This window comes from Oncorhynchus mykiss, chromosome 9, assembly GCF_013265735.2.
Source record: "Oncorhynchus mykiss isolate Arlee chromosome 9, USDA_OmykA_1.1, whole genome shotgun sequence".
Classification (NCBI taxonomy): domain Eukaryota; kingdom Metazoa; phylum Chordata; class Actinopteri; order Salmoniformes; family Salmonidae; genus Oncorhynchus; species Oncorhynchus mykiss.
The window spans coordinates 58,162,750-58,189,455 of record NC_048573.1 but is presented as its reverse complement, the minus strand read 5'-3'; the positions used below and the strand labels follow the sequence as shown (position 1 = coordinate 58,189,455).

Here is a 26,706-nt window from a genome sequence, read left to right as displayed (position 1 = left end):
ATATGATAATGACACAACAACCCATGTTCACCCATGACTGTGTGGCCACGCACGCCTCCAACTCAATCATCAAGTTTAAAGACGACACAACAGTAGTAGGCCTGATTACCAACATTGACGAGACAGCCTACAGGGAGGAGGTGAGGGCCCTGGCAGAGTGGGGCCAGTAAAATAACCTCTCTCTCAATGTCAACAAAATGAAGGAGCTGATCGTGGACTTCAGGAAACAGCAGAGGGAGCACGTCCCTATCCACATTGACTGGACCGCAGTGGAGAAGGTGGAAAGCTTCAAGTTCCTCGGTGTACACATCATTGGCAATCTGAAATGTGCCACCCACACAGACAGTGTGGTGAAGAAGGAGGCTGAAGAAATTCAGCTTGGCCTCTAAGACACTCAGACATTTTTACAGATGCACAATTGAGAGCATCCTGTCGGGCTGTATCACCGCCTGGTACGGCAACTGCACCACCCGCAATCGCAGGGCTCTCCAGAGGGTGGTACGGTCTGCCCTACACATCACCACAGGCTCACTGCCGGACTTCCAGGACACCTACAGCACCCGATGTCACAAGAAGGCCAAATAGATAATCAAGGACATCAACCACCCGAGCCACGGCCTGTTCATCCAGCTATCATCTAGAAGGCGAGGTCAGTACAGGTGCATCAAAGCGGGGACTGAAAGACTAAAAAACAGCTTCTATCTCAAGACCATCAGACTGTTAAATAGCCATCACTAGCCGGTTACTACCCGGTTACTCAATCCTGCACCATAGAGGCTGCTGCCCTATCTACATAAACATGGAATTACTGGCCACTTTAGTAATGAAACACTAGTCACTTTAATAATGTTTACATAGTGCTTTACTCATCTCATATGTATATATTGTCTTCTATTCTACTATATTTAGTCAATGCCCCTCCAACATTGCTCGTCCTAATATTTGTATATTTCATAATTCCATTATTTTACTTTTAGAGATGTATATTGTTGTGAATTGTTAGATACAACTGCACTGTTGGAGCTATGAACACAATCATTTCGCTACACCTGCTATAACATCTGCTAAATATGTGTTTTTGATTGACTTGATGGCAGTTCTGTAGATAGCCAACAAGCTAGCAAGCAAAGCTAAAGGGATTGCAAACAGGTTAGCATAACTGTAGACCCCCCAAAAATGTGTTTTCTCAACAGCATTTTTGAGCCCAGCAAACACGTTCCTCACACGCTAGGAACGTATTTCCCCCAACTTTATAATGAAAAGGTGCCTCTCTCCCATAACACAGACTTGTGGGCATAGTGCTGATGAAGTCACCCATTGTATGCGCTTTCGGTAGCCTGATTGCATCCAGACAGGAGAAATACGCACCCAATGTGTCAGAAGGTGGGCAGTCAGATCTGAACACAATCAGACTGCAATGTGACTTTTGTGCATCTAGACCTGTCTTTTCAATGCAATCTTTGTATTCTGATAGCAGAAGTTGCATGTAAATGTCAAGTGTAGACACGGCCTTACCCAGTTGCCTGAAGTGAGATCCCATGTCTCGGTGGAAGCCATGTTCAATCTGGGCTCAGAGCATTTCATATTATTCTGTATGTAAATCCGAGACGCTCGGTTTAGTATGTTACGCTTTGTATGGTTACATAAGGCAAATGGTTACTTAAGGCAAAAACCAAAGTAGGGTTGGTTTGCATGGATGGGTGGGCATATAATGTGAACGTCTAGCAACCCAAAGGTTGCGAGTTCGAATCTCATCATGGACAACTTAAGCATTTTAGCAAATTATACAACTTTTCAATTACTTACTACTTTTTAGCTACTGTGCAACTACTTACCATGTTAGCTAACCCTTCCCCTAACCCTGACCGTAACCCTTTTAGATAACCCTTCCCCTAATCATAACCCTAACTCCTTAACCTAACTCCTAAACTTAACCCTAACCCCTAGCGAGCTAGATAATGTTAGCCACCTAGATAGAATTCGTAACATATCATACGTTTTGCAAATTCGTAACATATTACATCATTTGCAAATTCGTAACATATTGTACGTTTTTACTTTTACTCCTTTTTCTCCCCAATTGGTAGTTACAGTCTTGTCCTATCGCTGCAACTCCCTTATTGGCTCAGGGAGGCGAAGGTCAAGAGACATGTGTCCTCAGAAACATGACCCTGCCAAGCTACACTGCTTCTTGACACACTGCTCACTTAACCAATATGTCGGAGGAAACACCGTCCAACTGGCCACCAAATTCAGCTTGCAGGCGCCCGGCCCGCCACAAGGAGTCGCTCGAGCACAATGGGACAAGGCTGGTCAAACCCTCCCCTAATTCGGAAGATGCTGGGCCAATTGTGCGCTGCCTCATTGGTCTCCCGGTCAGGTTTATATTTCACCCTCTTAGCTGTTGCAGATCTGCAGTCCACATTTATTTATCTGTGGGGCCTAGCTCTACTCATCCATAACTTTTTACTTATCAACCTAGACCTAACTAAAGCCATTCCTTCTATTGTTTGGGGACAATGTGGTTATAGTTTGGCCCTGGCCAGGCAAAGAGTGCTAGGCTGAGAATGTGAAAATATGACTGACCCATATTATAATGCATGAGACCAACAGAAAATACTTTTGTCCGTTGGTAAAGGTGGCAGTTTGTCTGTGAAGGCTATGCATCACCATTAAGTGTCAGCCTGCTACTGGGATTCCACTTTGTGCTGATTGCACTGATACTGAGTCAGATAAAGGTCAGGTTTAATTGTTGTGGAAACATTTGAACTTTTGGATATTATCATTAGCAACATAATGACTAGTCTTATGCAATGTGTCTGACATTAGACTATTATAGGACTTTTTGCCTTCACAAATGCTTAGTTTCTCCTCCATTATTACTTCTTATTCCTTTTGTATTGACTTAACCCTCACCCAGTCAATCAAACTAGGGTTTGATTCAGTTATCCTGTCAAGTACAGAAGGCTACACCTTCTACAGCATGAAAAACAAACACCCATACTGGACTGTACATACACTATGTACACAAAAATTCACACCCCCTTCACACACCCCACAATTCAATGACAAGAATGAGGATGAGCAGATTTTTAAACTCTGTATGTCCTGCCCCTATCATGTTCTTGTCCTGATCCAGTTGAACCTTTTATCTGAAAACATGTCTTCTTCAGTATGTACAATGATAGTTGACAAGTATGTCAACATTGCCAAATATGTAAATGTACGCGTAGTGTGTACTGTAGCTTAGTGTGTACTGTAGCTTAGTGTGTACTGCAGCTTAGTGTGTACTGTAGCTTAGTGTAGCTTAGTGTGTACTGCAGCTTAGTGTAGCTTAGTGTGTACTGTAGCTTAGTGTGAACTGTAGCTTAGTGTGAACTGTAGCTTAGTGTGTACTGTAGCTTAGTGTGTACCGTAGCTTACTGTGAACTGTAGCTTAGTGTGTACTGTAGCTTACTGTGAACTGTAGCTTAGTGTGTACTGTAGCTTAGTGTGAACTGTAGCTTACTGTGAAATGTAGCTTAGTGTGTACTGTAGCTTAGCGTGAACTGTAGCTTAGTGTGTACTGTAGCTTAGTGTGTACTGTAGCTTACTGTGAACTGTAGCTTAGTGTGTACTGTAGCTTAGTGTGAACTGTAGCTTAGTGTGTACTGTAGCTTACTGTGAACTGTAGCTTAGTGTGTACTGTAGCTTAGTGTGTACTGTAGCTTAGTGTGTACTGCAGCTTAGTGTGTACTGTAGCTTAGTGTAGCTTAGTGTGTACTGCAGCTTAGTGTAGCTTAGTGTGTACTGTAGCTTAGTGTGAACTGTAGCTTAGTGTGAACTGTAGCTTAGTGTGTACTGTAGCTTAGTGTGTACCGTAGCTTACTGTGAACTGTAGCTTAGTGTGTACTGTAGCTTACTGTGAACTGTAGCTTAGTGTGTACTGTAGCTTAGTGTGAACTGTAGCTTACTGTGAAATGTAGCTTAGTGTGTACTGTAGCTTAGCGTGAACTGTAGCTTAGTGTGTACTGTAGCTTAGTGTGTACTGTAGCTTACTGTGAACTGTAGCTTAGTGTGTACTGTAGCTTAGTGTGAACTGTAGCTTAGTGTGTACTGTAGCTTAGTGTGAACTGTAGCTTAGTGTGCACTGTAGCTTAGTGTGAACTGTAGCTTAGTGTGTACTGTAGCTTAGTGTGTACTGCAGCTTAGTGTGTACTGTAGCTTAGTGTAGCTTAGTGTGTACTGCAGCTTAGTGTAGCTTAGTGTGTACTGTAGCTTAGTGTGAACTGTAGCTTAGTGTGAACTGTAGCTTAGTGTAAACTGTAGCTTTGTGTGTACTGTAGTTTAGTGTGTATTGTAGCTTAGTGTGTACTGTAGCTTATTGTGTACTGTAGCTTAGTGTGTACTGTAGCTTAGTGTGAACTGTAGCTTAGTGTGTACTGTAGTTTAGTGTGTACTGTAGCTTAGTGTGTACTGTAGCTTAGTGTGTACTGTAGCTTAGTGTGTACTGTAGCTTAGTGTGTAATGTAGCTTATTGTTCACAGTGATGCCACAATTTTGTTTTGAAGTTATACAAAGCTTATTTTTGCACTAGCATACAACCCGTGTTCAGTCTCAATGTGGGTGTCATATCACATTATTATGTTTACCAACCCTTTTCATAGTCGAGAACAGAACAGGATAGAACATATTCCCAGCAGGTATTTTAGGTTGGAGCCACTGTCCAAGAATCTAGCCAATTTCATTTTATGGGAATTCCAGGCAACCTGAGAATGGGTGAGACCCACAATGTGAAGATTAGAAAATATTATGCTTGTGATGCTAGGGAAGCCTGCACTACCCTTCTTACAATAAGATCCAGATTAAGTTAATGCAGACTCCTCCCAAGAAATGTAATATAATTTATTCTGATGAAGGAATTGTACGTATTTTCTATACTCAACAATGTTTTTATCTACAGTATGTGTGTCAGGCATACAGCACCCTCAGGACTATTGTAACAACATGACAATAGTCCTTTAAGAACGAGGAGGACAGTGATTTGTGAAAGTACAATTAATAGTCATTACCCCTCTGAATCATTGTTTCCCCTCAGTGAGGCTCTATTTTCTGAGAAAGAGGAAGTTGCTTTAAGAGTTTTCTTGGTTCTGTAAAGGAACCACATGGGGCTTTCCTTCAAAATTAACAAAATATCAGTGAAAAAGTACTGCTGTAAACAAAAACTTGTTTGTTTTTGCTTGATTGCTGTTTGTATAACAAGCTATTCTAACTCAAATTACAAATATGCCTATCTTGTGATGCAAAGAGAGGTCACCCATCAGTTGTTTTCACACCAGCTCTATTTCCAGTAACAGCAAGGGGGTTCCTGGGATGTAAGTTGGGTTGTGATTCCATAGAAAATGTAGACCAATCCTGGTGAGAAATAGACGGGTCCCTGGAAAGATGAGTAAGAGGCCTGGATTCTTGCAGCTCCACTAGGAGACTGGGGTGGACCCTGTCAGAGGCCTATCTGTGGTCAGGGGGTTTCAGGGCCTCTGGTGAACTGGGTGTTGAGCTAGAGTGTGTCCCAAATAGCACCCTATTCCCTACATAGTGCACTACGTTTGACTAGAGCCTCGGACATCTGATCATGTACTGTCAGCCTAGCAGCGGGTAAACTTTAATGTGAGATCAGATGTACAGGAGAGGAGACAAGGTTTTTTAGACATGCTAAACATCCCACTCCCTAGTTCCCAACAATCATTAAAGGTCATCAACCCCTTAGTTATACTGACCGCTGGGCCTCTTCACTGGTCTTAGAGAGCATACTGTAGGAGTTCAAAAGAAAGACTTAGGCCAAATTCCCACACATATTTCATGTCAGAAATGGGTTTGTGTAACATGTCACATAGTACCATCTACTGGCATAAACTGAGAATGGCAGGCTGGCAGTTTATTTCATTCACATCCACGGTGGATCATTTGATCATAAGAATAGAGCCATTTGAACCCCTCTGGTCTCAAAAAGTTACCTGAAGCATAGGAAGTCTTTAGGAAGTCCTGATCTTTTTATCTCCATCTCTTCATTCAAATACTCAATCATGGACACTCTTACTGACAGTTATGGCTGCTTCGCATGATGTATTGTTGTCTCTATCTTCTTGCCCTTTGTGCTGTTGTTTGTGCCCAATAATGTTAGTATCATGTTTTGTGCTGCTACCATGTTGTGCTGCTTCCATAATGTGTTGTCATGTGTTGCTGCCATGCAATGTTGTTGTCTTAGGTCTCTCTTTATGTAGTGTTGTGTTGTGTTTTTCCCTACATACAGTGGGGCAAAAAAGTATTTAGTCAGCCACCAATTGTGCAAGTTCTCCCACTTAAACAGAAGAGAGAGACGTGGAAGAGGCCGTAGGAGGGCAACAACCCAGCAGCAGGACCGCTACCTCCGCCTTTGTGCAAGGAGGAGTAGGAGGAGCACTGCCAGAGCCCTGCAAAATGATCTCCAGCAGGCCACAAATGTGCATATGTCTGCTCAAACGGTCAGAAACAGACTCCATGAGGGTGGTATGAGGGCCCGACGTCCACAGGTGGGGGTTGTGCTTACAGCCCAACACCGTGCAGGACGTTTGGCATTTGGAGGACGTTTGGCACGTTTGGCATTCTGGAGACGCCGTGGAGAACGTTCTGCTGCCTGCAACATCCCCCAGCATGACCGGTTTGGCGGTGGGTCAGTCATGGTGTGGGGTGGAATTTCTTTGGGGGGGCCGCACAGCCCTCCATGTGCTCGCCAGAGGTAGCCTGACTGCAGGTACCGAGATGAGATCCTCAGACCCCTTGTGAGACCATATGCTGGTGCGGTTGGCCCTGGGTTCCTCCTAATGCAAGACAATGCTAGACCTCATGTGGCTGGAGTGTGTCAGCAGTTCCTGCAAGAGGAAGACATTGATGCTATGGACTGGCCCGCCCGTTCCCCAGACCTGAATCCAATTGAGCACATCATGTCTCGCTCCATCCACCAACGCCATGTTGCACCACAGACTGTCCAGGAGTTGGAGGATGCTTTAGTCCAGGTCTGGGAGGAGATCCCTCAGGAGACCATCCGCCACCTCACCAGGAGCATGCCCAGGCGTTGTAGGGAGGTCTTACAGGCACGTGGAGACCACACACACTACTTAGCCTCATTTTGACTTGTTTTAAGGACATTACATCAAAGTTGGATCAGCCTGTAGTGTGGTTTCCCACTTTAATTTTGAGTGTGACTCCAAATCCAGACCTCCATGGGTTGATAAATTTGATTTCCATTGATCATTTTTGTGTGATTTTGTTGTCAGCACATTCAACTATGTAAATAAAAAAGTATTTAATAAGAATATTTCATTCATTCAGATCTAGGATGTGTTATTTTAGTGTTCCCTTTATTTTTTTGAGCAGTGTATATTTTTAATCCCAGCCCAAGTCCCCACAGGAGAGTCCTTTTGGTAGGCCATCATTGTAAATAAGATGTTGTTCTTAACTGACTTACCTAGTTAAATAAAAGTTAAATAAAATAAAATCCTTGCTTACATACATGCATACATACATACTGTACTTTGTCCGAAAGACAGGTGTGCTACGCAATCTGTATGGATCAAGTTGAGTTTGTAGTCAAGAAATGCAGGACTGGCACCAATCCATACAAGTGCCACTTTAGCAGGTGGCCTGAGTTATTTAGAGTAACTGCTACTCCCCAACCCATTTTCTGTACAATAGTGTTTACGAACTGCCATAGAAATAGAATGAATAGAAAGGGTGTCTCCATTCAAGTCTATGATGGCATAATGGGTGGACATGTTAGCCATTTTGAGTGCACCCATGCCTAGGTTGAAGATGACAAAGGTTAAGACAACGGGATTCTAAAATGTCCCATAACTCTTTGCAACAATGGGACCAGCTATGGTAGCTAGCAATGGCACTGGTAGCTAGCTACCAAAGGTGCGCTCGTCCCAGATTTGTGATGACGTTGTCTTAACCTATATAAGAAGTTAAAGCAGGAAGTGTACCCTTCAATCTGTGCTGTGATGTATTGAGCCAACTCAACTGACATTACAAAAAAGATATTCCATTGCATGAGCCTCATCAGTTAGCATCATTTGAATGAACATTCTACATTACCATGGAAATTATTGCATCACAATACCAGGCAGCCATTGTGAGAGTACCCATTAGTTTACATTTCAAATTACCAGGGTTAGAACTTCCAAGTAAATTCTATTCATTCTATTTCTGTGTGTACTGCACTGTCTCTCTTTGTTAGAAAACAAACAAACATTAAATATTCATGTTGTTGACAGTGCTCCCGTCTCATGGGTTACCCCCTGTATTACAATGGTTGATTATAGTAGATTGAGACGGCGGGATTGTGAGAAGTATTGTTAAAAAGGCCAGCTCCTTTAGAAAGCTGTTCTAGCACTGGTCCTTCGAGCCAGATCATTTCTAGAATAGCTGTATGAAGCTGGCTTTTTAATGAGCACAATACCTTAAACACAAATCTATTGTTTTTGTATTGTAATTTGGCCAAATCCAGCAATTCCACAGAACAACAGTGAATGGATAATTAAGGGACAGCAGCCAGACTAACTCTCACCTCTGTTTCGTTCTTTTCAGAGTGGACAAGACCTTCTCCAGGGCCAGAAGCATATGGTGAGTTGCTCATTTTCTGATTCTGTGTCATGTAGAATCAGCTACAATATGTTCTAATCGAATGTACAGTGCATTCAGAAAGTATTCAGACCCCTTCCCTTATTCCACATTTTGTTACGTTACAGCTTTATTCTAAAATGGATAAAATTAATTATTAATATTAATTAATATTCCTCATCAATCTACACACAATACCCCATAATGACAAAATTAAAACAGGTTTAAAGAAAATACAGAAATACCGTATTTATATAACCAGTCACACCATTTGCTATTAGACTCGAAATTCATGAGCTATGAGGCTCAGATCCATCCTGTTTCCATTGATCATCCTGGAGATGTTTCTACAACTTCATTGGAGTCCACCTGTAGTAAATTCAATTGATTGGACATGATTTGGAAAGGCTCACACCTGTCTACAGTGCCTTGCAAAAGTATTCATCCCCCTCTGCGTTTTACCTATTTGGTTGCATTACAACCTGTAATTTAAATTGATTTTTATTTGGATTTCATGTAATGGACATACGCAAAATAGTCCAAATTGGTGTAGTGAAATTGTAAAAATTTATAATAATTAAAAAACAGAAAGTGAAGCCCCTAAATAAGATCTGGTGCAACAAATTACCTTCAGAAATCACATAATTAGTTAAATAAAGTCCACCTGTGTGCAATCTAAGTGTCACATGATCTGTCACATTACCTCAGTATATATACACCTGTTCTGAAAGGCCCCAGAGTCTGAAACACCTTTATGCAAGGGGCACCACCAAGCAAGCAGCACCATGAAGACCAAGGAGCTCTCCAAACAGGTCAGGGACAAAGTTGTGGAGAAGTACAGATCAGGGTTGGGTGATAAAAAAATATCAGAATCTTTGAACATCCCATGGAGCACCATTATATCCATTATTTTAAAAAGGGAAAGAATATGGCACCACAACAAACCTGCCAAGAGAGGGCCGCCCACCAAAACTCACAGACCAGGCAAGGAAGGCATTAATCAGAGAGGCAATAAAGAGACCAAAGGTAACCTTGAAGGAGCTGCAAAGCTCCACAGCGGAGATTGGAGTATATATCTATAGGACCACTTTAAGCCGTACACTCCACAGAGCTGGGCTTTATGGAAGAATGGCCAGAAATAGCCATTGCTTAAAGAAAAAAATAAGCAAACATGTTTGGTTTTCGCCAAAAGGCATGTGGGAGACTCTCCAAACATATGGAAGAAGGTACTCTTTGGCCATCAAGGTAAATACTATATCTGGCGCAAACCCAACGCCTCTCAACACCCTGAGAACACCAGCATCATGCTGTGGGGATGTTTTTCCATCGGCAGTGACTGGGAAACTGGTCAGAATTGAAGGAATGATGGATGGCACTAAATACAGAGAAAGTATTGAGGGAAACCTGTTTCAGTCTGTCAGAGATTTAAAACTGGGACAGAGGTTCACCTTCCAGTAGGACAATGACCCTAAGCATACTGCTAAAGCAACACTTGAGTGTTTTAAGGGGAAACATTTAAATGTCTTGGAATGGCCTAGTCAAAGCCCAGACCTCAATCCAATTGAGAATCTGTGTTATGACTTAAAGATTGCTGTACACCAGCGGAACCCATCCAACTTGAAGGAGCTGGAGCAGTTTTGTCTTGAAGAATGGGCAAAAATCCCAATAGCTAGATGTGCCAAGCTTACATACCCAAAGAGACTTGCAGCTGTAATTGCTGCAAAAGGTGGCTCTGCAAAGTATTGACTTTGGGGGGTTAAATAGTTATGCACACTTAAATGTTCTGTTTTTTTTTGTCTTATAAAAAATATTTTGCATCTTCAAAATAGTAGACATGTTGTGTAAATCAAATGATACAAACCCCCCAAAAATCCATTTTAATTCCAGGTTGTAAGGCAAAAAAATAGGAAAAATGCCAAGGGGGGTGAAGACTTTTGCAAGCCACTGTTTATATGGTCCCACAGTTGACAGTGCATGTCAGAGCAAAAACCAAGCCATGAGGTCGAAGGAATTGTCCGTAGAGCTCCGAGACAAGATTGTGTCAAGGCACAGATCTGGGTAAGGGTACCAAAACATTTCTGCAGCATTGAAGGTCCCCAAGAACACAGTGGCCTCCGTCATTCTTAAATGGAAGAAGTTTGGCCAGACGGAAGCGCAGCAATGCTCCCCATCCAATCTGACAGAGCTTGAGAGGATCTGCAGAGAAGAAGGAGATGATTGTGGACTACATGAAAAAGAGGACCAAGTACACCCCCATTCTCATCAACGGGGCTTCAGAGGAGCAGGTTGAGAGCTTCAAGTTCCTGGGTGTCTACATCACCAAGATCCAAGATAGTCATGAAGAGGGCACAACAAAACCTATTCCCCCTCAGGAGACTGAAAAGATTTGGCATGGGTCATGAGAACCTCAAAAGGTTCTACAGCTGCACCATCGAGAGCATGGTTGCACTGGTTGCATCACTGCCTGGTATGGCAACTGCTCGGCCTCCAACCGCAAGGCACTACAGAGGGTAGTGCGAACCGGGCCAAGCTTCCTGCCATCAAGGACCTCCATACCAGGCAGTGTCAGTGGAAGATCCTAAAAATTGTCTAAGACTTCAGCCACCCTAGTCTTAGACTGTTCTCTCTGCTACCGCACGGCATGCGATACCGGAGTGCCAAGTCTAGGTCCAAGAGGCTTCTAAACAGCTTCTATTCCCAAGCCATAAGACTCCTGAACACCTAATCAAGTGGATACCCAGACTATTTGCATTGCCCCCCCCCCCCCTCTATTTAACACCGTTGCTACTCTCTGTTGTTATCATCTATGCATAGTCACTTTAATATCTCCACCTACATGTAAACTCAGCAAAAAAAGAAACGTCCCTTTTTCAGGACCCTGTCTTTCAAAGACAATTCGTAAAAATCCAAGTAACTTCACAGATCTTCATTGTAAAGGGATTAAACACTGCACTGGAGTATTTAATGCAGCTGGTGGCCACACCAGATACTGACTGTTACTTTTGATTTTTACCTCCCCTTTGTTCAGGGACACATTATAAAATTTATGTTAGTCACATTTCTGTGGAACTTGTTCAGTTTATGTCTGTTGTTGAATCTTGTTATGTTCATACAAATATTTACACATTAACACATTAAGTTTGCTGAAAATAAACACAGTTGACAGTGAGAGGGCGTTTCTTTTTTTGCTGAGTTTACATATTACCTCAGCTAAACGGTGCCCCCGCACATTGACTCTGTATCGGTACCCCCCTGTATATAGTCTTGCTATTGTTATTTTATTGCTGCTCTTTAATTACTTGTTACTATTATTTCTTATTCTCATCCGTATTTTTTTAAACCTGTATTGTTGGTTGGGGGCTTGTAAGTAAGCATTTCACTGTAAGGTCTGCACTGTTGTATTTGGCGCATGTGACTAATAACATTTGATTTGATTTGAAGAATGGGAGAAAGTGCCAAGCTTTTAGCATGTTACCCAAGAAGACTGAAGGCTATAATCGCTGCCAAAGGTGCTTCAACAAAGTAATGAGTCAAGGGTCTGAATACTTATGTAAATGTCAATTTCATTTTTTATATATAGATTTTTTTACATTTGCCAACATTTCTAAAAACCTGTTTTTTGTTTTGTCGTTATAGGGTGTAGATTGATGATGGGGGGGACGACGACAATTTAATCAATTTTAGAATAAGGCTGTAATGTAACAAAATGTGGAAAAAGTCAAGGGGTCTGAATACTTTCCGAGTACACTGTTTGCCATTTAGCAGACGCTTTTCTTCAAAGCGGCATACATGTATACATTTGTGTGGTCCCAGGAATCAAACCCACTATCCTGGCATTGCAAGTGTCATGCTCTGCCAACTGAGCTACAGAGGACCACATTGTCCATAAATTGCAGTATTTTTAGAGATACACTTTATATACAAAAGTATATGGACACCCCTTTAAAATTAGTGGATTAGGCTATTTTAGCCACACCCACTGCTGACAGGTATATAAAATGGAGCACACAGACATGTAATCATCATAGACAAGCATTAGCAGTAAAATGGCCTTTCTGAAGCGCTCAGTAACTTCAACATGGCACCATCATAGGATGCCACCTTTCCAACAAGTCAGTTTGTCAAATTTCTGCTCTGCTAGAGCTGCCCCGGTTAACTATAAGTGCTGTTATTATGAAGTGAAATAGGAGCAACAACGGCTCAGCCGTGGAGTGGTAGGCCACACAAACTCACAGAATGGGACCGCCGAGTGCTGAAGCGCATAGTGCGTAAAAATCTCCTGTCCTCAGTTGCAACACTCACTACCGAGTTCCAAACTGCCTCTGGAAGCTACATCAGCACAATAACTGTTCGTCGGAAGCTTCATGAAATGAGTTTCCATAGCCAAGCAGCCGCACACAAGCCTAAGATCATCATGCGCAATGCCAAGCGTCAGCCGGAGTGGTATAAAGCTCGCCGCCATTGAACTCTCGAGCAGTGGAAACGCGTTCTCTGGAGTGATGAATCACGCATCATCATCTGGGAGTCCGATGGATTTTTCTGGGTTTGGTGGATGTCCTTGGAGAACGCTACCTGCCCCAATATATAGTGCCAACTGTAAAGTTTGGTGGAGGAGGAATAATGGTCTGGGGCTGTTTTTCATGGTTCGAGCTAGGCCCCTTAGTTCCAATGAAGGGAAATATTAACTATACATCATATAATGACATTCTAGATTATTCTATGCTTCCAACTTTGTGGCAACAGTTTAGGGAAGGCCCTGTCCTGTTTCAGCATGACAATGCTCCCTTGCATAAAGCGTGGTCCATAAAGAAATGGTTTGTCGAGATCGGTGTGGAAGAACTTGACTGGCCTGCACAGAGCCCTGACCTCAACCCCATCAAACATCTTTGGGATGAATTGAAATGCCGACTGCGAGCCAGGCCTAATCGCCCAATCTCACTCATGCTCTTGTGCTAAATGGAAGCAAGTCTCTGCAGAAATATTCCAACATCTAGTGGAAAACCTTCCCAGTAGACAGGAGGCTGTTATAACAGCAAATGGGGGACCAACTCCTAATTAATGCCCATGATTTTGGAATGAGATGTTCGACGAGCAGGTGTCCACATACTTTTGGTCTTGTAGTGTACATACAGGTGAATGAAAAGTAAGGCTTTTGGCTCTCTACAGGGCATTCAGTTTGTGAAACATTAGTGAAACACTAGTAATATGATACGAACTTGAACAGTATCACTTAAGAGGCAACAGGGTAAGCAAGATAAATGAGCCACTGAGAGAGACGACGAGCATGGGACACTGTCCCGCCCAATCGCTCTCCCTGCCTGCAGTCCCCCTCCCAGGTCCCGTTGCCACAGTAACTGCAGGCAGGCACTGCCTAACTGTTCTGCAGTGTTGGCAGCATAGGGTGGTGCTGATGCGCAGGCAAGGTGAGGCTGAGGCTCTGTTGTGATGCGGAGTGGACCTGGCACCAGCACTGCAGACACACAGACAGGAGCAGAAAGAGCACACCTCTCCCTGGCTGTCCTGAAGGTTGAAAGGTAGCACTGGATGTCCTGGATGTCAGCCCGACCTCCAACCCTCTCTCTCTAGGTGACCGCACCGGGATAGTGCCTCTCTGCCTTGTCCCTGTGAGAGTACGCCCTCAGGACCCTCCATTCTCTGCCTGGTTGAGCCAGACCTGCATTACTCAACACTACCTGGAACACAGGAGGAGAGGGGAGTGGGACCGGTACTTCCTGACACTGCAGAGCACGTAATGCAAGGATGGAGTCAGACAATTCGGGAATACAGTGTTATTTTAAGTTTCTGTTGTAATACTTATTAGCTGAATGTAATTTGGTGGTCAATAGGAGCCTTGCGTTGGTCTGCGCAACCTCTTTCTCTGGGCTGAAGTATTCCTTGGTAAACCGGATCAACGCTTGGAACAAAAAAGCATGGCCAACTGGGCGGAGCATAGTTGAAAGTTGAATGACACAGGCTGTACATGGTATCAGCTATCCTCAAAGTCCTTTCTCAACGTCTCTCCAATGTGGAAAAAAAACCTAATTGCTAACAAAGCCAAGGGGATCGTCTGGCTGCATTTACATTTCAGGCTTGGACAGAGGGCTTCCAGAAAGTTCTGTTTGTTTTGTAGGCCCACATAGAGGTCTTGTTGCAGGAAACATCACACAGTACAAGGTATTATAGAGAAGCCTAGTGCTTCTCTATTACCCTCTAAACAAGGACAATAAAAGCACAAGACACCAACATGCCTTGCTCACCTTTCCGAATTGGAAGGCCAAAAAGATTCTGGTGAGTTTACCTTTCGTTTGTGCGATAGAAAGGAATTCTTCCATTGTTTTTGCATGTAGAAATAGCAAGGGCATTTTCTGTGCATAATCACATATTGATAAGGGTATTTGTTGACCCACTTCTCTTGGGATAAGCCTGAAGACGCCAGATTAGAATTTACCAAGTGCATATAACCTTGTGTTCAGACCTTTGATTGGCCCATTGGCAAACCATATCAGCAAATTGGAATTTGATTAGAAGCAGATGCTGCTAAAATGCTAGCATGATTTTCTCTACTTCTTCATAATGGTGCCAGTTTTTATTTCTCAGGCAGATGGCTTACTTCCTACAACAGATTTTTGGGATAAATGGCACTTTTATTGATTTGCAATCTCCTCTGTGACCAGTCTGTTTCTCCCTATTGGTCTTCCCTTTGAGTTATTTAGGTTAGTGCCTGTACCTACCTGAGACATTAGCATTAATACTGAGCTGTGCAGTAAAGACAGTTTGAGAGTGATTAGCTCCCCTCATGCTGTATGGGCTCATTAGCATTTACTGTGGAACCAGGATTCAGCCCTCTGTGTTTGCTCAATGTCATGTCATGTACTGCAAAGGACAGAGCCAGGACAGAGCCAGTCTGTGAACGATCTACTGTACATGCTTTCATCTCCCTTTATCATTCCTGCTGCTACTGCCGGATTTGAATAATCCTCTGGGAAACACGTGAATAACTCACAAGATTTTATCATGGTCATCCACATTTTTACTTGTTGTTAGACAAGGTCTTAGAGTGAGCACTTGTGTCACAGAAACAGCTGGACCCCCATTTAACCTGTGGCCGTCTCTCTAAAAGCCTCTGAAAGGGATAGCAGTAATTGGTTGGAATCCCATGTTGGTTGGTAAGCTGACAGGGGAGAAAGATGGAAGACAGAGGATGAAGGGAGAAAGATAGAGGATGAAGGGAGGAAGATAGAGGATGAAAGGAGAAAGATAGAGGATGAAGGGAGGAAGATAGAGGATGAAGGGAGGAAGATAGAGGATGAAGGGAGAAAGATAGAGGATGAAGGGATGAAGATAGGGAGGAAGATAAAGGAGGAATGGAAATGGAGGAATGGAAATGAAGGAAGATAGAGGCTGAAGGGAGGAAGATGCAGGATGAAGGGAGGAAGATGGAGGATGAAGGGAGGAAGATGGAGGAAACTGGATGATGAAGGGAGGAAGATGATGGAGGATGAAGGGAGGAAGATGGAGAATGAAGGGAGGAAGATGGAGGATGAAGGGAGGAAGAAGGGAGGAAGGTGGAGGATGAATGGAGGAAGATGAAGGGTGGAAGATAGGGAAGGAAGATGGAGGAAGATGGAGGATGAAGGGAGGAAGGTGGAGGATGAAAGGAGGAAGATAGAGGATGAAGGGAGGAAGATGAAGTGTGGAAGATAGGGAAGGAAGATGGAGGAAGATGGAGGATGAAGGGAGGAAGATGGAGGAGGAAGGGAGGAAGATGGAGGATGAAGGGAGGAAGATGGAGGATGAAGGGAGGAAGATGGAGGATGAAGGGAGGAAACTGGAGGATGAAGGGAGGAAGATGGAGGATGAAGGGTGGAAGATGGAGGATGAAGGGTGGAAGATGGAGGATGAAGGGTGGAAGATGGAGGATGAAGGGTGGAAGATGGAGGATGAAGGGTGGAAGATGGAGGATGAAGGGAGGAAGATAGGGGAGGAAGATGGAGGATAATGGGAGGATGATGAAGGGAGAAAGATGGAGGATGAAGGGAGGAAGATGGAGGATGAAGGCAGGAGGATGAAGGGAGGAAGATGGAGGATGAAGGGAGGAAGATGGAGGATGAAGGGATGAAGATAGATAATGAAGAGAGGAAGATGTGGAGTGCCTGAGGTGTTGTGTAAGAAGCTTCTCCCCCTACCTCCCTCACCCTCCCTCCTAGACCATACTCCCCTCCTCCGTCCATAGAGCTAGGGGATTAATGTGCCAGCCAGCCTGACGTTGTGTAACTTCCTCTCCACTGTGACTCCATCCATTAGACTAACTCCTCATGTGCTGGACCCTGAGCCTCAATCAGGGCGATCCATGCCCCAGCTCCCCCCAGAGAGACCTCACACAGGCAGGCTACTCCTGCAGATACACTCACTATCAACACAGGCCCAAGGTTTACACAACCACAACCTCTCTCTCAAGGAAGGATACTGATTCTTGGAATCAGTTTTACAGGGGAACAAAATGTCATGCCCGTTGTCAAATGATCTGTTTCAATGTATGTCTAAATGAGCAGAAACTGCTAATTTGTTGAGGCATATTTCACCATATTACACTTCAGGCACGGTGGTTTAGAAAAGGGTGTTATATGGGTGGTGTATGCTGTGACTTTGCCTGTGGTTGTATGCCCTCCAGTGGCCAAGTGTACCCTACCCAATGGATTCAGCCTCTAGCTTGAAAGTCTAAAAGATTTGCATTCAGGAAATTGATTTTGTCATTATGTTCTGTGAACACCCACTGCTGAACCCTCCCTCTGTTTAGGGTAAACTGAGGTTAGAGATGTCATTGTGCACGCTCCTCTATTTGTGTACTCTCCAGGACCAGGGAAGAGGCCCAGCAGTCACTGAGTATGTAACCCAGGCTTACAGATGTAGGAACTTAATTTGGTCACCCTCTTGCAGGAGAACTTTCCTGTAGTGCAAGACTTTTAAAATGTTTTGTGTATTTGAGGTTTAAAAAGGCTTCCACTTTTTCAAGTTTGGCCTTTTCTCTTGTATTATTCACCACAATGTATTAACCACTACAAATATTGCCATGAATTATAATCCACATGATAATTCACATTCTCCTGCTGTGGCAGACTGGTTCAAATTAAGATGTCAACTTGCATGTGGACACTCCTCTGTGCATGTAGCTAGCTGAGTTGTCTGGCCGGCAGAGAGAGGGGGACAGGGGGGGTAGAACACTGTCATACCCAATCAGCCAAGACCTTCTATCTGTGTCTCCTTCAGCCTGCTGTCTGTCCTGTCTGACTAAATATAGCAAGAGAGAAACAAGCTAACCCCCTGGTTCTAACTTCTCACAGACACACCAGTCCAAATACAGTCAATCAAAGATGTCACAAAGTGCTCATACAGAAACCCAGCCTAAAACCCCAAAGAGCAAGCAATGCAGATGTAGAAGCACGGTGGCTAGGAAAAACTCCCTAGAAAGGCAAGGACCTAGAAAGAAACCTAGAGAGGAACCAGGCTCTGAGGGGTTGCCAGTCCTCTTCTGGCAGTGCCGGTGGAGATGATAAGAGTACATGGTCATTAAGGCCAGATTGTTCTTCAAGATGTTCAAAAGTTCATAGATGACCAGCAGGGTCAAATAATAATCCCAGTGGTTATAGAGGGTGCAACAGTTAAGCACCTCAAGAGTAAATAAATGTCAGTTGGATTTTCTTAAACGAACATTCAGAGGTCAAGACACCAGGTGTGGTAATCTTGACAGAAAACTTTGTTCTTTTCTCATTTGATATCGAGTTTGAATTTGTCACATTAGAAGAAGTCATTTGGTAGCCTTTTGGGCAGTTTAGTTTTATTTTCCGCTTAAAGCGGCAATCAACAGTTGAAACAATAACAAAGGTATCCCTGCCTCTGTTTCAGTAAAAAACTACGGGATGGGTCTGGAGAAATTATAGTTTTAACCACGTATTGAATTGTGAGGCTATATAGTGTTTGTTTAAATGTCCTTTATTTGGAGTAAAACAAATGTATATTTGGGGTTATGATGGGGTACGACAATTGGACTAAGCTCATGAAGCATTTCTAAGTTATATTCTTCAAGAATCAATGGGTGCATATCATTAATTTATAAGTTTAAAAAAATGTATGTAACAACTGCAGATTGCCCCTTTAATATTATTATCCTGTGTGTTAACATCTTTGAACATGTACACATTTCCTATATGATATTTTTACCTTTATTTAAACAGTGAGTCACCATTGAGACCTGGGTCTCTTTCACAAGGGAGCCCTGCACATACAATTCATAGACAAATCAAATCTAAATGAGATTATTAAGTAAGATATAATACAGTACAACAAGCAATCAAGAGAAACAGACACATTCCTCAGCAAATAGTTCCCCAATCAATGTGTGTCATTGCCCAAGCTGCATCAGAGCGTCCAACTGCAGTGTATTTTGCAGTTGGTTCCAAAAATGAGGAGATTTAAAACTGAAGGCGGATTTACCTAATTCGGTGGAGACCCAAGGAACTTCAAGAGTTAACCAACCCTGTGAGCAGGTCTGGTATCTCATGTTTTTTTATACTTGAACAACGAAGTTAGATAAGTTGGCCTTCCACATTAAGGTCCTTTAAGGATGAACCATCTGTGATGTGTGTGGATTGTTAAACAGCATACAATAGGATGTCCTTTGTGGGAAGGCTAGATACAGGAGAATTTGTGTTTTAAGCCAACAGAGGCCAGTCACTGAGCTGAGGTTAGATGATTCCAGTACATTTTACACTCTGCTTCCTGTTTAGAGGAGGTGTAAAGACATGCTCCAGTACTTTGGCGACTAAGAAAATATTTTTTAAACCTCCCATTTTGGGCTGGTTGTGTCAGTGTGTAGTTCATACATGCATCATCTATAAGCATAATTACTGCCATACATTGCAGGGCGGGCCCAACAGCTCAGTGGACACAGCAGAGAGCACAATGACGTGATGCACATATCTGTGTAACAATTTAGCTTCCGTCCCTCTCCCCGCCCCTACCTGGGCTCGAACCAGGGACCCTCTGCACACATCAACAACAGCCACCCTCGAAGCATCGTTACCCATCGCACCACAAAAGCCACGGCCCTTGCAGAGCAAGGGAAACAACTACTTCAAGGTCTCAGAGCGAGTGAAGTAACTGATTGAAACGCTATTAGCGCGTACCCCGCAAACTAGCTAGCCATTTCACATCGGTTACATCTGCCCATATGTGAAGTAGTACGCAATTTACTGGGATCACTTTGTCTCGTGGGTGCTACTTTCAGAACTACTGGCTAAAAAGTATTCCAAAGTAGGGATTTTCTCTTCCTATTTTGTTATTGTTATCTGATTGACAGACTGACAGACAGCACTCAGTGATAACGAGGGAGGATCCAAGTTTCCTAGCAGAATAATACATCACAACAGAGAGATACAAGTGATTGTTTTTGTTTCCCACTATTGTTTAAAAGGCATCATGGTGATTTCCCTAGGGTGTTATTTTCCAGGAATATCTGGGCAGGCAAGGAGGGAGGGAGGCAGCTGCAGTGAAAACATTGGGGATTGGGAATCTAAAGCTGCAAGAGAGAGGATATGGTCTATTGAGAATCACCTGCTCTTTTTAATGCATACTAATGATACAGGCAACTGTCAGCGGGAGGCAAAGGTAAATAAGGTGCATGTAGGATGCTGGTCTCACACAACACTTTGCTCACAAATGGAACACTTTACTTAGTCATTCAACATATCGAAAGAGCTAACGTTTTGAAAGAGCTAACGTTTTGAAAGAGCTAACGTTTTGAAAGAGCTAACATTTTGAAAGAGCTAACATTTTGAAAGAGCTAACGTTTTGAAAGAGCTAACGTTTTGAAAGAGCTAACGTTTTGAAAGAGCTAACGTTTTGAAAGAGCAATAGTTTGTATTTTGTCTGCCAACAGATTGTCATTGTTTCATGACTTACAAGTGGCCGCATTTGTATATATTTGAAAGAACAAGAGTCATGCTTCAAGCTTTCCCAGACTGTGCTATGTTTGCCCTCGCAGCCAAACACTTTAACTCTTGATAAGGAACAACGAAGAGAACTGTTTCCTTATCGTTAAATGACTGGCCAAATGGCTTTTGTTGAGGAACCAATTAAGAATGACTCTCTATCAGACTAATCTGCCTTTTGACTGCGGTCCAATATTAGCTCTAAGATCTGCTGTCTCTTAAGGCTAGAAGTAGTTTTCATTTGGAAGGGGAGATTATGGTCTTAAAACACACTATGCTGCCAGAGGAGAATGTTGAGAATGATGCACTTTTAGTAGGATATGCAATTCATCATATCTGCCTAGAGGTGACCTGTGTGTCATATTGCTCTGAGCGGATGGGATAGGACATAGCATGCTAGCATGTGTGATGCCTGTGACACATGATGTCTGGCTCCGTGCAGAAAAAACACACGGAGAGACAAATACTATTGCACGCATGATGAGTACTTGAATTGAAATGTTTACGATAAAAGAAACTCGTAAATGTGCGTGCGCATCATCTTTGGAAACACACACACACACACACACACACACACACACACACACACACACACACACACACACACACACACACACACACACACACACACACACACACACACACACAGAGGAGACAGTGATGCATCACCTCAGCTCTCATCCCTCTGAAATTGTACCCATTCCGGACAGCTCTATCACACCGCCTGGGGGCTGGGGTGGGGGTGAAGATTTCAAGGGCCCCTGAAGGGAGCAGGTGGATCTCAGTCCACAACACATATGGACTACTCCTGTCTGTGGTTGTTAGAGGAAAAGGAAGGACAGGGTAGTACAGGAGTGACTGGTGGCAGCCAGACCAAACCAGAGCAGACCGGACCAAAGCAGAGCAGGGCAGCAGGTGATGTTGTCATGTGACTTATTTAGAACAGATTAAGCCAGAGGCTGACTGAAAACATCTGAGCTCCTCATTGTCATGATGATAATGTATTAGAGGAATGGGGGAACATGGGGACCATGGAGGACATGCAGAACATCTGCTACATACATTTACAATGTATGTAGCAGACTTCCTCCTTATCTTTAAATATCAGTGTTTTTTGGGGGGTTGTTGGTGTTTGATTGAAATGCTTGTTGAACCGGGGAGGGAATAAGGAATTAGAGATAATCTACAGTGATGCTGGACCAAATAGTGTAGTGTGGGCCGGCCATTCGTTGGTCCAATTTCTCCTGAGGTGATGCTGGAGGGCTTGCCTTGCCTGGGCTGGGATGTTCAATCCCCTCCTTCTCTCATTGACCTTTAATACACAACATTCATACATACTGTACATGATGTCCCATATGTTCTCTCCTCATCTCCTCACCTCCCTGGCCCCTTCACAGCAGGGTCATCTGGGCTGAGGGAGGGATGGGGGGGATGTAGTGACAGAGGGAGGGAGGGAGGACAGGCTATCGCACCACTCAAACCCCTAATCAACATGAATAGACCATCTGTTATCCTAGGCAGAGCAATATGAACACTGTAGTAGTTAATCTTACAACTGTGATAGATCACATTGATCATACTGGAAGATGTAGAGAGCAGCTGACCTGCTCATTCCTTCAGTTTTATCAAAGCTTGAAGTGGTAAAATGTATCCAGTTTTTCCTGTGAGAAATACAGTATCTGCTGTTAAGGATATTTCTCATCACATGTAAGCTCTCAATGAGAAAAGAGCAGCTGAGAGAGATTGAGCGTTGAGCAGCCCGTCAGTTCTGTAATACTGAGGTCTGATTTGTTGGCATGTTTTCCATGCCTCAGATCCCGTGTGTGATGTGTCTGTGATGGGGTTGTAAACCCCGGGCCAGACCGGGCAGGCTGCTCTGGGTTCAACGGATGGTCACACGCAGCCAGCCACCCAGAGACAGATCTCACAGATCCATCTATCCACGCAATACACTTCTCCTGCCTCTCTCTGACACACCAGCAAATGAGACACGGAAAGCCAGAAGTTAACATAGTGGTTCCTTCATCTCTCTCCCACAGCTCATAAATTGACAAACCTGCAGTGTGGCACATTTCTACATACAGTCTGTCAATACTCATCTATACTTCCCCATACAATGAAGTGGGGTTCAGGATCAGGTATCTTGTTGTTGGTGTTCAGTCAACTGTGTACATATTCCAGAGGAGGTCATCAGAGGATGACTCAATCTGGCTGTGGGGAGCCTGCCAGTGCAGTGCTACTTTGCCTGAAGCCCAGAATGGCTGGCTGCTACTGCTAGATGGAAGTCATGAAGGAAGACAAGTCTGGCACAGACTTTTTAACCAAGTCTCAGTAATAATACAAATGTACGTGTTGGTTTGAGAAGCCAGAATTACAATAAAATTCATTTTCACAATCAAAGTGGTAGAAAAAGTACCCAATTGTCATACTTTAGTAAAAGTAAATATACCTTAATAGAAATTGACTCAAGTAAAAGTGAAAGTCACCCAAGTATACTTAAGTATCAAAAGTAAATGTAATTGCTAAAATATTCTGAAGTATCAAAAGTAAACGTAAAATTCAAATTATTTATATTAAGCAAAATCAGACAGCACCATTTTATTTTTTTCATGTATTTTTCTTTTTATGGGCAGCCAGAGGAAAACTCCAACACTCAGACATCATTTACAAATAAAGCATTTGTGTTTAGTGAGTCCTCTGGATCAAAGGGAGTAGGGATGACCAGGGATGTTCTCTTGATAAGTGCGTGAATTGGATCATTCAAAATGTAACGAGTACTTTTGGCTGTCAGGGAAAACGTATGCAGTAAAAGTACATCTTTTTACATGAATGTAGTGAAGTAAAAGTAAAAGACCCATCTGGTTGCACTTTGTGGGACTATCATTTGTTTTTCAACAGGACAATGACCCAACACATCTCCAGGCTGTGTAAGGGCTATTTGACCAAGGAGAGTAATGGAGTGCTGCATCAGATTACCTGGCCTCCACAATCACCCAACCTCAACCAAATTGAGATGGTTTGGGATGAGTTGGACCGCAGAGTGAACGAAAAGCAGTGCTCAGCATATGTGGGAACTCCTTCAAAGGGTGACTACTTTGAAGATTCTGAAATCTAAAATATATTTTGGATTTGTTTAACCCTTTTTTGGTTACGACATAATTCCATATGTGTTATTTCATAGTTTTGATGTCTTCACTATTATTCTACAGTGTAGAAAGAAAAACCCTTGAATGAGTAGGCGTGTCCAAACTTTTGACTGGTATGTACTGAGCGTGTCAGATGCTCAGCAAAAAAAGAAACGTCCCTTTTTCAGGACCCTGTCTTTCAAAGATAATTCGTAAAAATCATAATTTATAAAGGGTTTAAACACTGTTTCCCATGCTTGTTCAATGATCCATAAACAATGAATAAACATGCATCTGTGGAACGGTCGTTAAGACACTAACAGCTTACAGGTAGGCAAGTAAGGTCACAGTTATGAAAACTTAGGACACTAAAGAAGCATTTCTACTGACTCTGAAAAACACCAAAAGAAAGATGCCCAGGGTCCCTGCTCATCTGCGTGAATGTGCCTTAGGCATGCTGCAAGAAGGCATGACGACTGCAGATGTGGCTAGGGCAATAAATTACAATGTCCGTACTGTGAGACGCCTAAGACAACGCTACAGGGAGACAGGACGGACAGCTGATCGTCCTCGCATTGGCAGAACACGTGTAACAACACCTGCACAGGATCGGTACATCTGAACATCACACCTGCGGGACAGGTGCCCGAGTTACACCAGGAACGCACAATCCCTCCATCAGTGCTCAGACTGTCCGCAATAGGCTGAGAGAGGCTGGACTGAGGGCTTGTAGGCCTGTTGTAAGGCAGGTCCTCACCAGACATCACTTCCAACAACGTTGCCTATGGGCACAAACCCACCTTCGCTGGACCAGACAGGACTGGCAAAAAGTGCTCTTCACTGACGAGTCGCGGTTTTGTCTCACCAGGAGTGATGGTCAGATTTCCGATGACCCTCCAGCATGACAATGCCACCAGCCATACTACTCGTTCTGCTCGTTCTGTTCCCAACCCTCCTCCTCTCACTGCTGCTGACCTTTGCAGATTCTGCCGTTATGCTCCTGAAGTTGGCGGTAATAGGCTACACCAGGGGTCGGCACCCTTTTTCCATTTGGAGTGCCAATTTATTTTACAATTGCATGCCAATTATGATTTTCATATGCACATGTTCGTGGAACAATTTAATTTATTTTACAATAGTCTGTATCTCAAAATCATTGTCATGTGGTTAATTGAAATTGTTTCTAAATGAAATGATGCATCAAATATTGTGGGCCCTCAGTTTCCCACACCAGTGAGCTCGGGACAGACACAGCTGTATGCTGTCCCTTGTGTCCCTTGTGTCCCTTGTGCAAGGTAATCAGGTATTTTATGACATTTTTCCCTTTGATGCCGAGTGGTAGAAATACATTGAGGAACTATTGTCATTCTCAATGGATTCTATAAACACGCTTTGTTTACTTGCTGTTTGAGGTGAAGAAAAAATGACTTTGTTTAGACAATCATAAATACTTTTAGACATCCCCAAATGGCATATTTATAGGCCTACATTAGCATGCAAGCCAGGTAGCCTAGGCCTGCTTTTTATGCGTAATCAGGCGCGTGTCCTTACCCAACATTGACAGGTGTGCCCCAAACAAAAGACAATTAATAAATTGATAATACGCGTAAATGGAATGAAATTAACCAAAATGTGTTTCTCACAAGTAGGTTTTGAGCTCTGCAAACAATGTGTCCACTCTGACAATGAGAACGGTAAACAACTGTAATAATAATATATTGAATGCATTAACAGAAATTTCTGTAACCAAACGAGCATTGTAGATTAGAAATGATGGGAATTAACCGTAAATGTTGGCCATTACTGGTGACATATGTCATGTGGAATTGATAGACACTAACAATCAAAGGGCAAACAATTCACACAATGAAGTTATGAAACAATGAATGCGAACGAAATGGCAGGAAAGAGATGTGCCTTTGTGCATCTTAGCCACACTCCCCTTCTTCTTGGACCATGGAATCCTCAATGAATAGTCCACTTTTTTTTGCAACTGTTTGACTAAAACAATCTCGGTTGTATTGACCAAACAATCGACCAGTCAAATAAACAGGGTCAGCCCTAAGAGGGATGTTGTCGCCCTGTTGTTTGATGTTGGCGATTACCTGCCTGGCATCGGGGTCTCCAGGGGGTCCTGGGGCCTGACAGTCCCGTTCCAGCGGTGCAAAACTTTTTACCAGGCGGAGCGACTCCTCCAAGGCAGAAAAGGCTCCCTCGGGCCCTTTCACCTAACCACCTCTGCCGAGTATTTTTGGTGAAGTGGAGTCAATTGAGCCACCTGTTCTGAGAAGTGGGCCAGATTGACTTCGACCAACTCTCCACCACCTTGGGCGAGAGATGTTCAGCGATGAGATATGTTTAGCCTGGGCTACAGCTACATTGGTGAACTCACCAATGAGAGTCTCCTTATTGTTCAGGTTAGCTGGGGAATGCCCCTCTGCAGCCCGCCCGTTATCATCCATCATCCGGTCACACCAAAGGCACATTTTCCAGACACCCTGTTCCGTATGCTGTGTGTCCTTCTGGTTAGTGAAGATCTCACAGTGGTAGCATTAGACACTCAATGGTTGGCCATTGATATCCATTGGATAGCCGTCGGTAGCCATAATGCTAAATAACAAAGCAGTCTAGCCACAGTTAGCAGCCCTATAGCTTAAAGTCCAGTAAAGCGGTGTGTTCAATGAATAGCTCAAATAGGCTACAAAAACAAACAAAAAAACAAGTGCATCAGTTTGGACCTGTACAGGCCGTCGGTCGATACACTCAAGTAAGTAAAATATAAAATAGCCTATAAGTTAGGATAAAATAGCTCATAGAAGAGTTGAACAACTCAGCTCAACTTGAGCTGTTCATGCTGAATGGACAGTAAATCTTTTGTTCACTTTTATTCTGGCATTGGGAAGTAAAACTGTGAGGATTACTTTTTGTAATGATTACTACAATACACAATTTTAAAG

At 43.3% G+C, this 26,706-nt stretch overlaps 1 protein-coding gene across 8 annotated transcripts in view; it reads left to right on the top strand.

The window, feature by feature from the left end:
* LOC110532468 (rap1 GTPase-activating protein 1) overlaps positions 1 to 26,706 on the top strand; it is a 104,787-nt gene that overhangs the window by 32,283 nt on the left and 45,798 nt on the right. For 7 of the 8 annotated variants that reach the window (XM_036988485.1, XM_021616404.2, XM_036988483.1 and 4 more), the window contains exon 2: positions 8,605 to 8,640. Coding sequence is in view for 7 of the 8 variants with exons in the window: in XM_021616404.2 (XP_021472079.2) it covers positions 8,605 to 8,640 (36 nt within the window). In the remaining variant the exon portion in view is untranslated. Of the gene's footprint in view, positions 1 to 8,604; positions 8,641 to 14,608; positions 14,926 to 26,706 lie in introns of those variants that run through there. The other variant, XM_021616403.2, reaches the window with a different exon arrangement.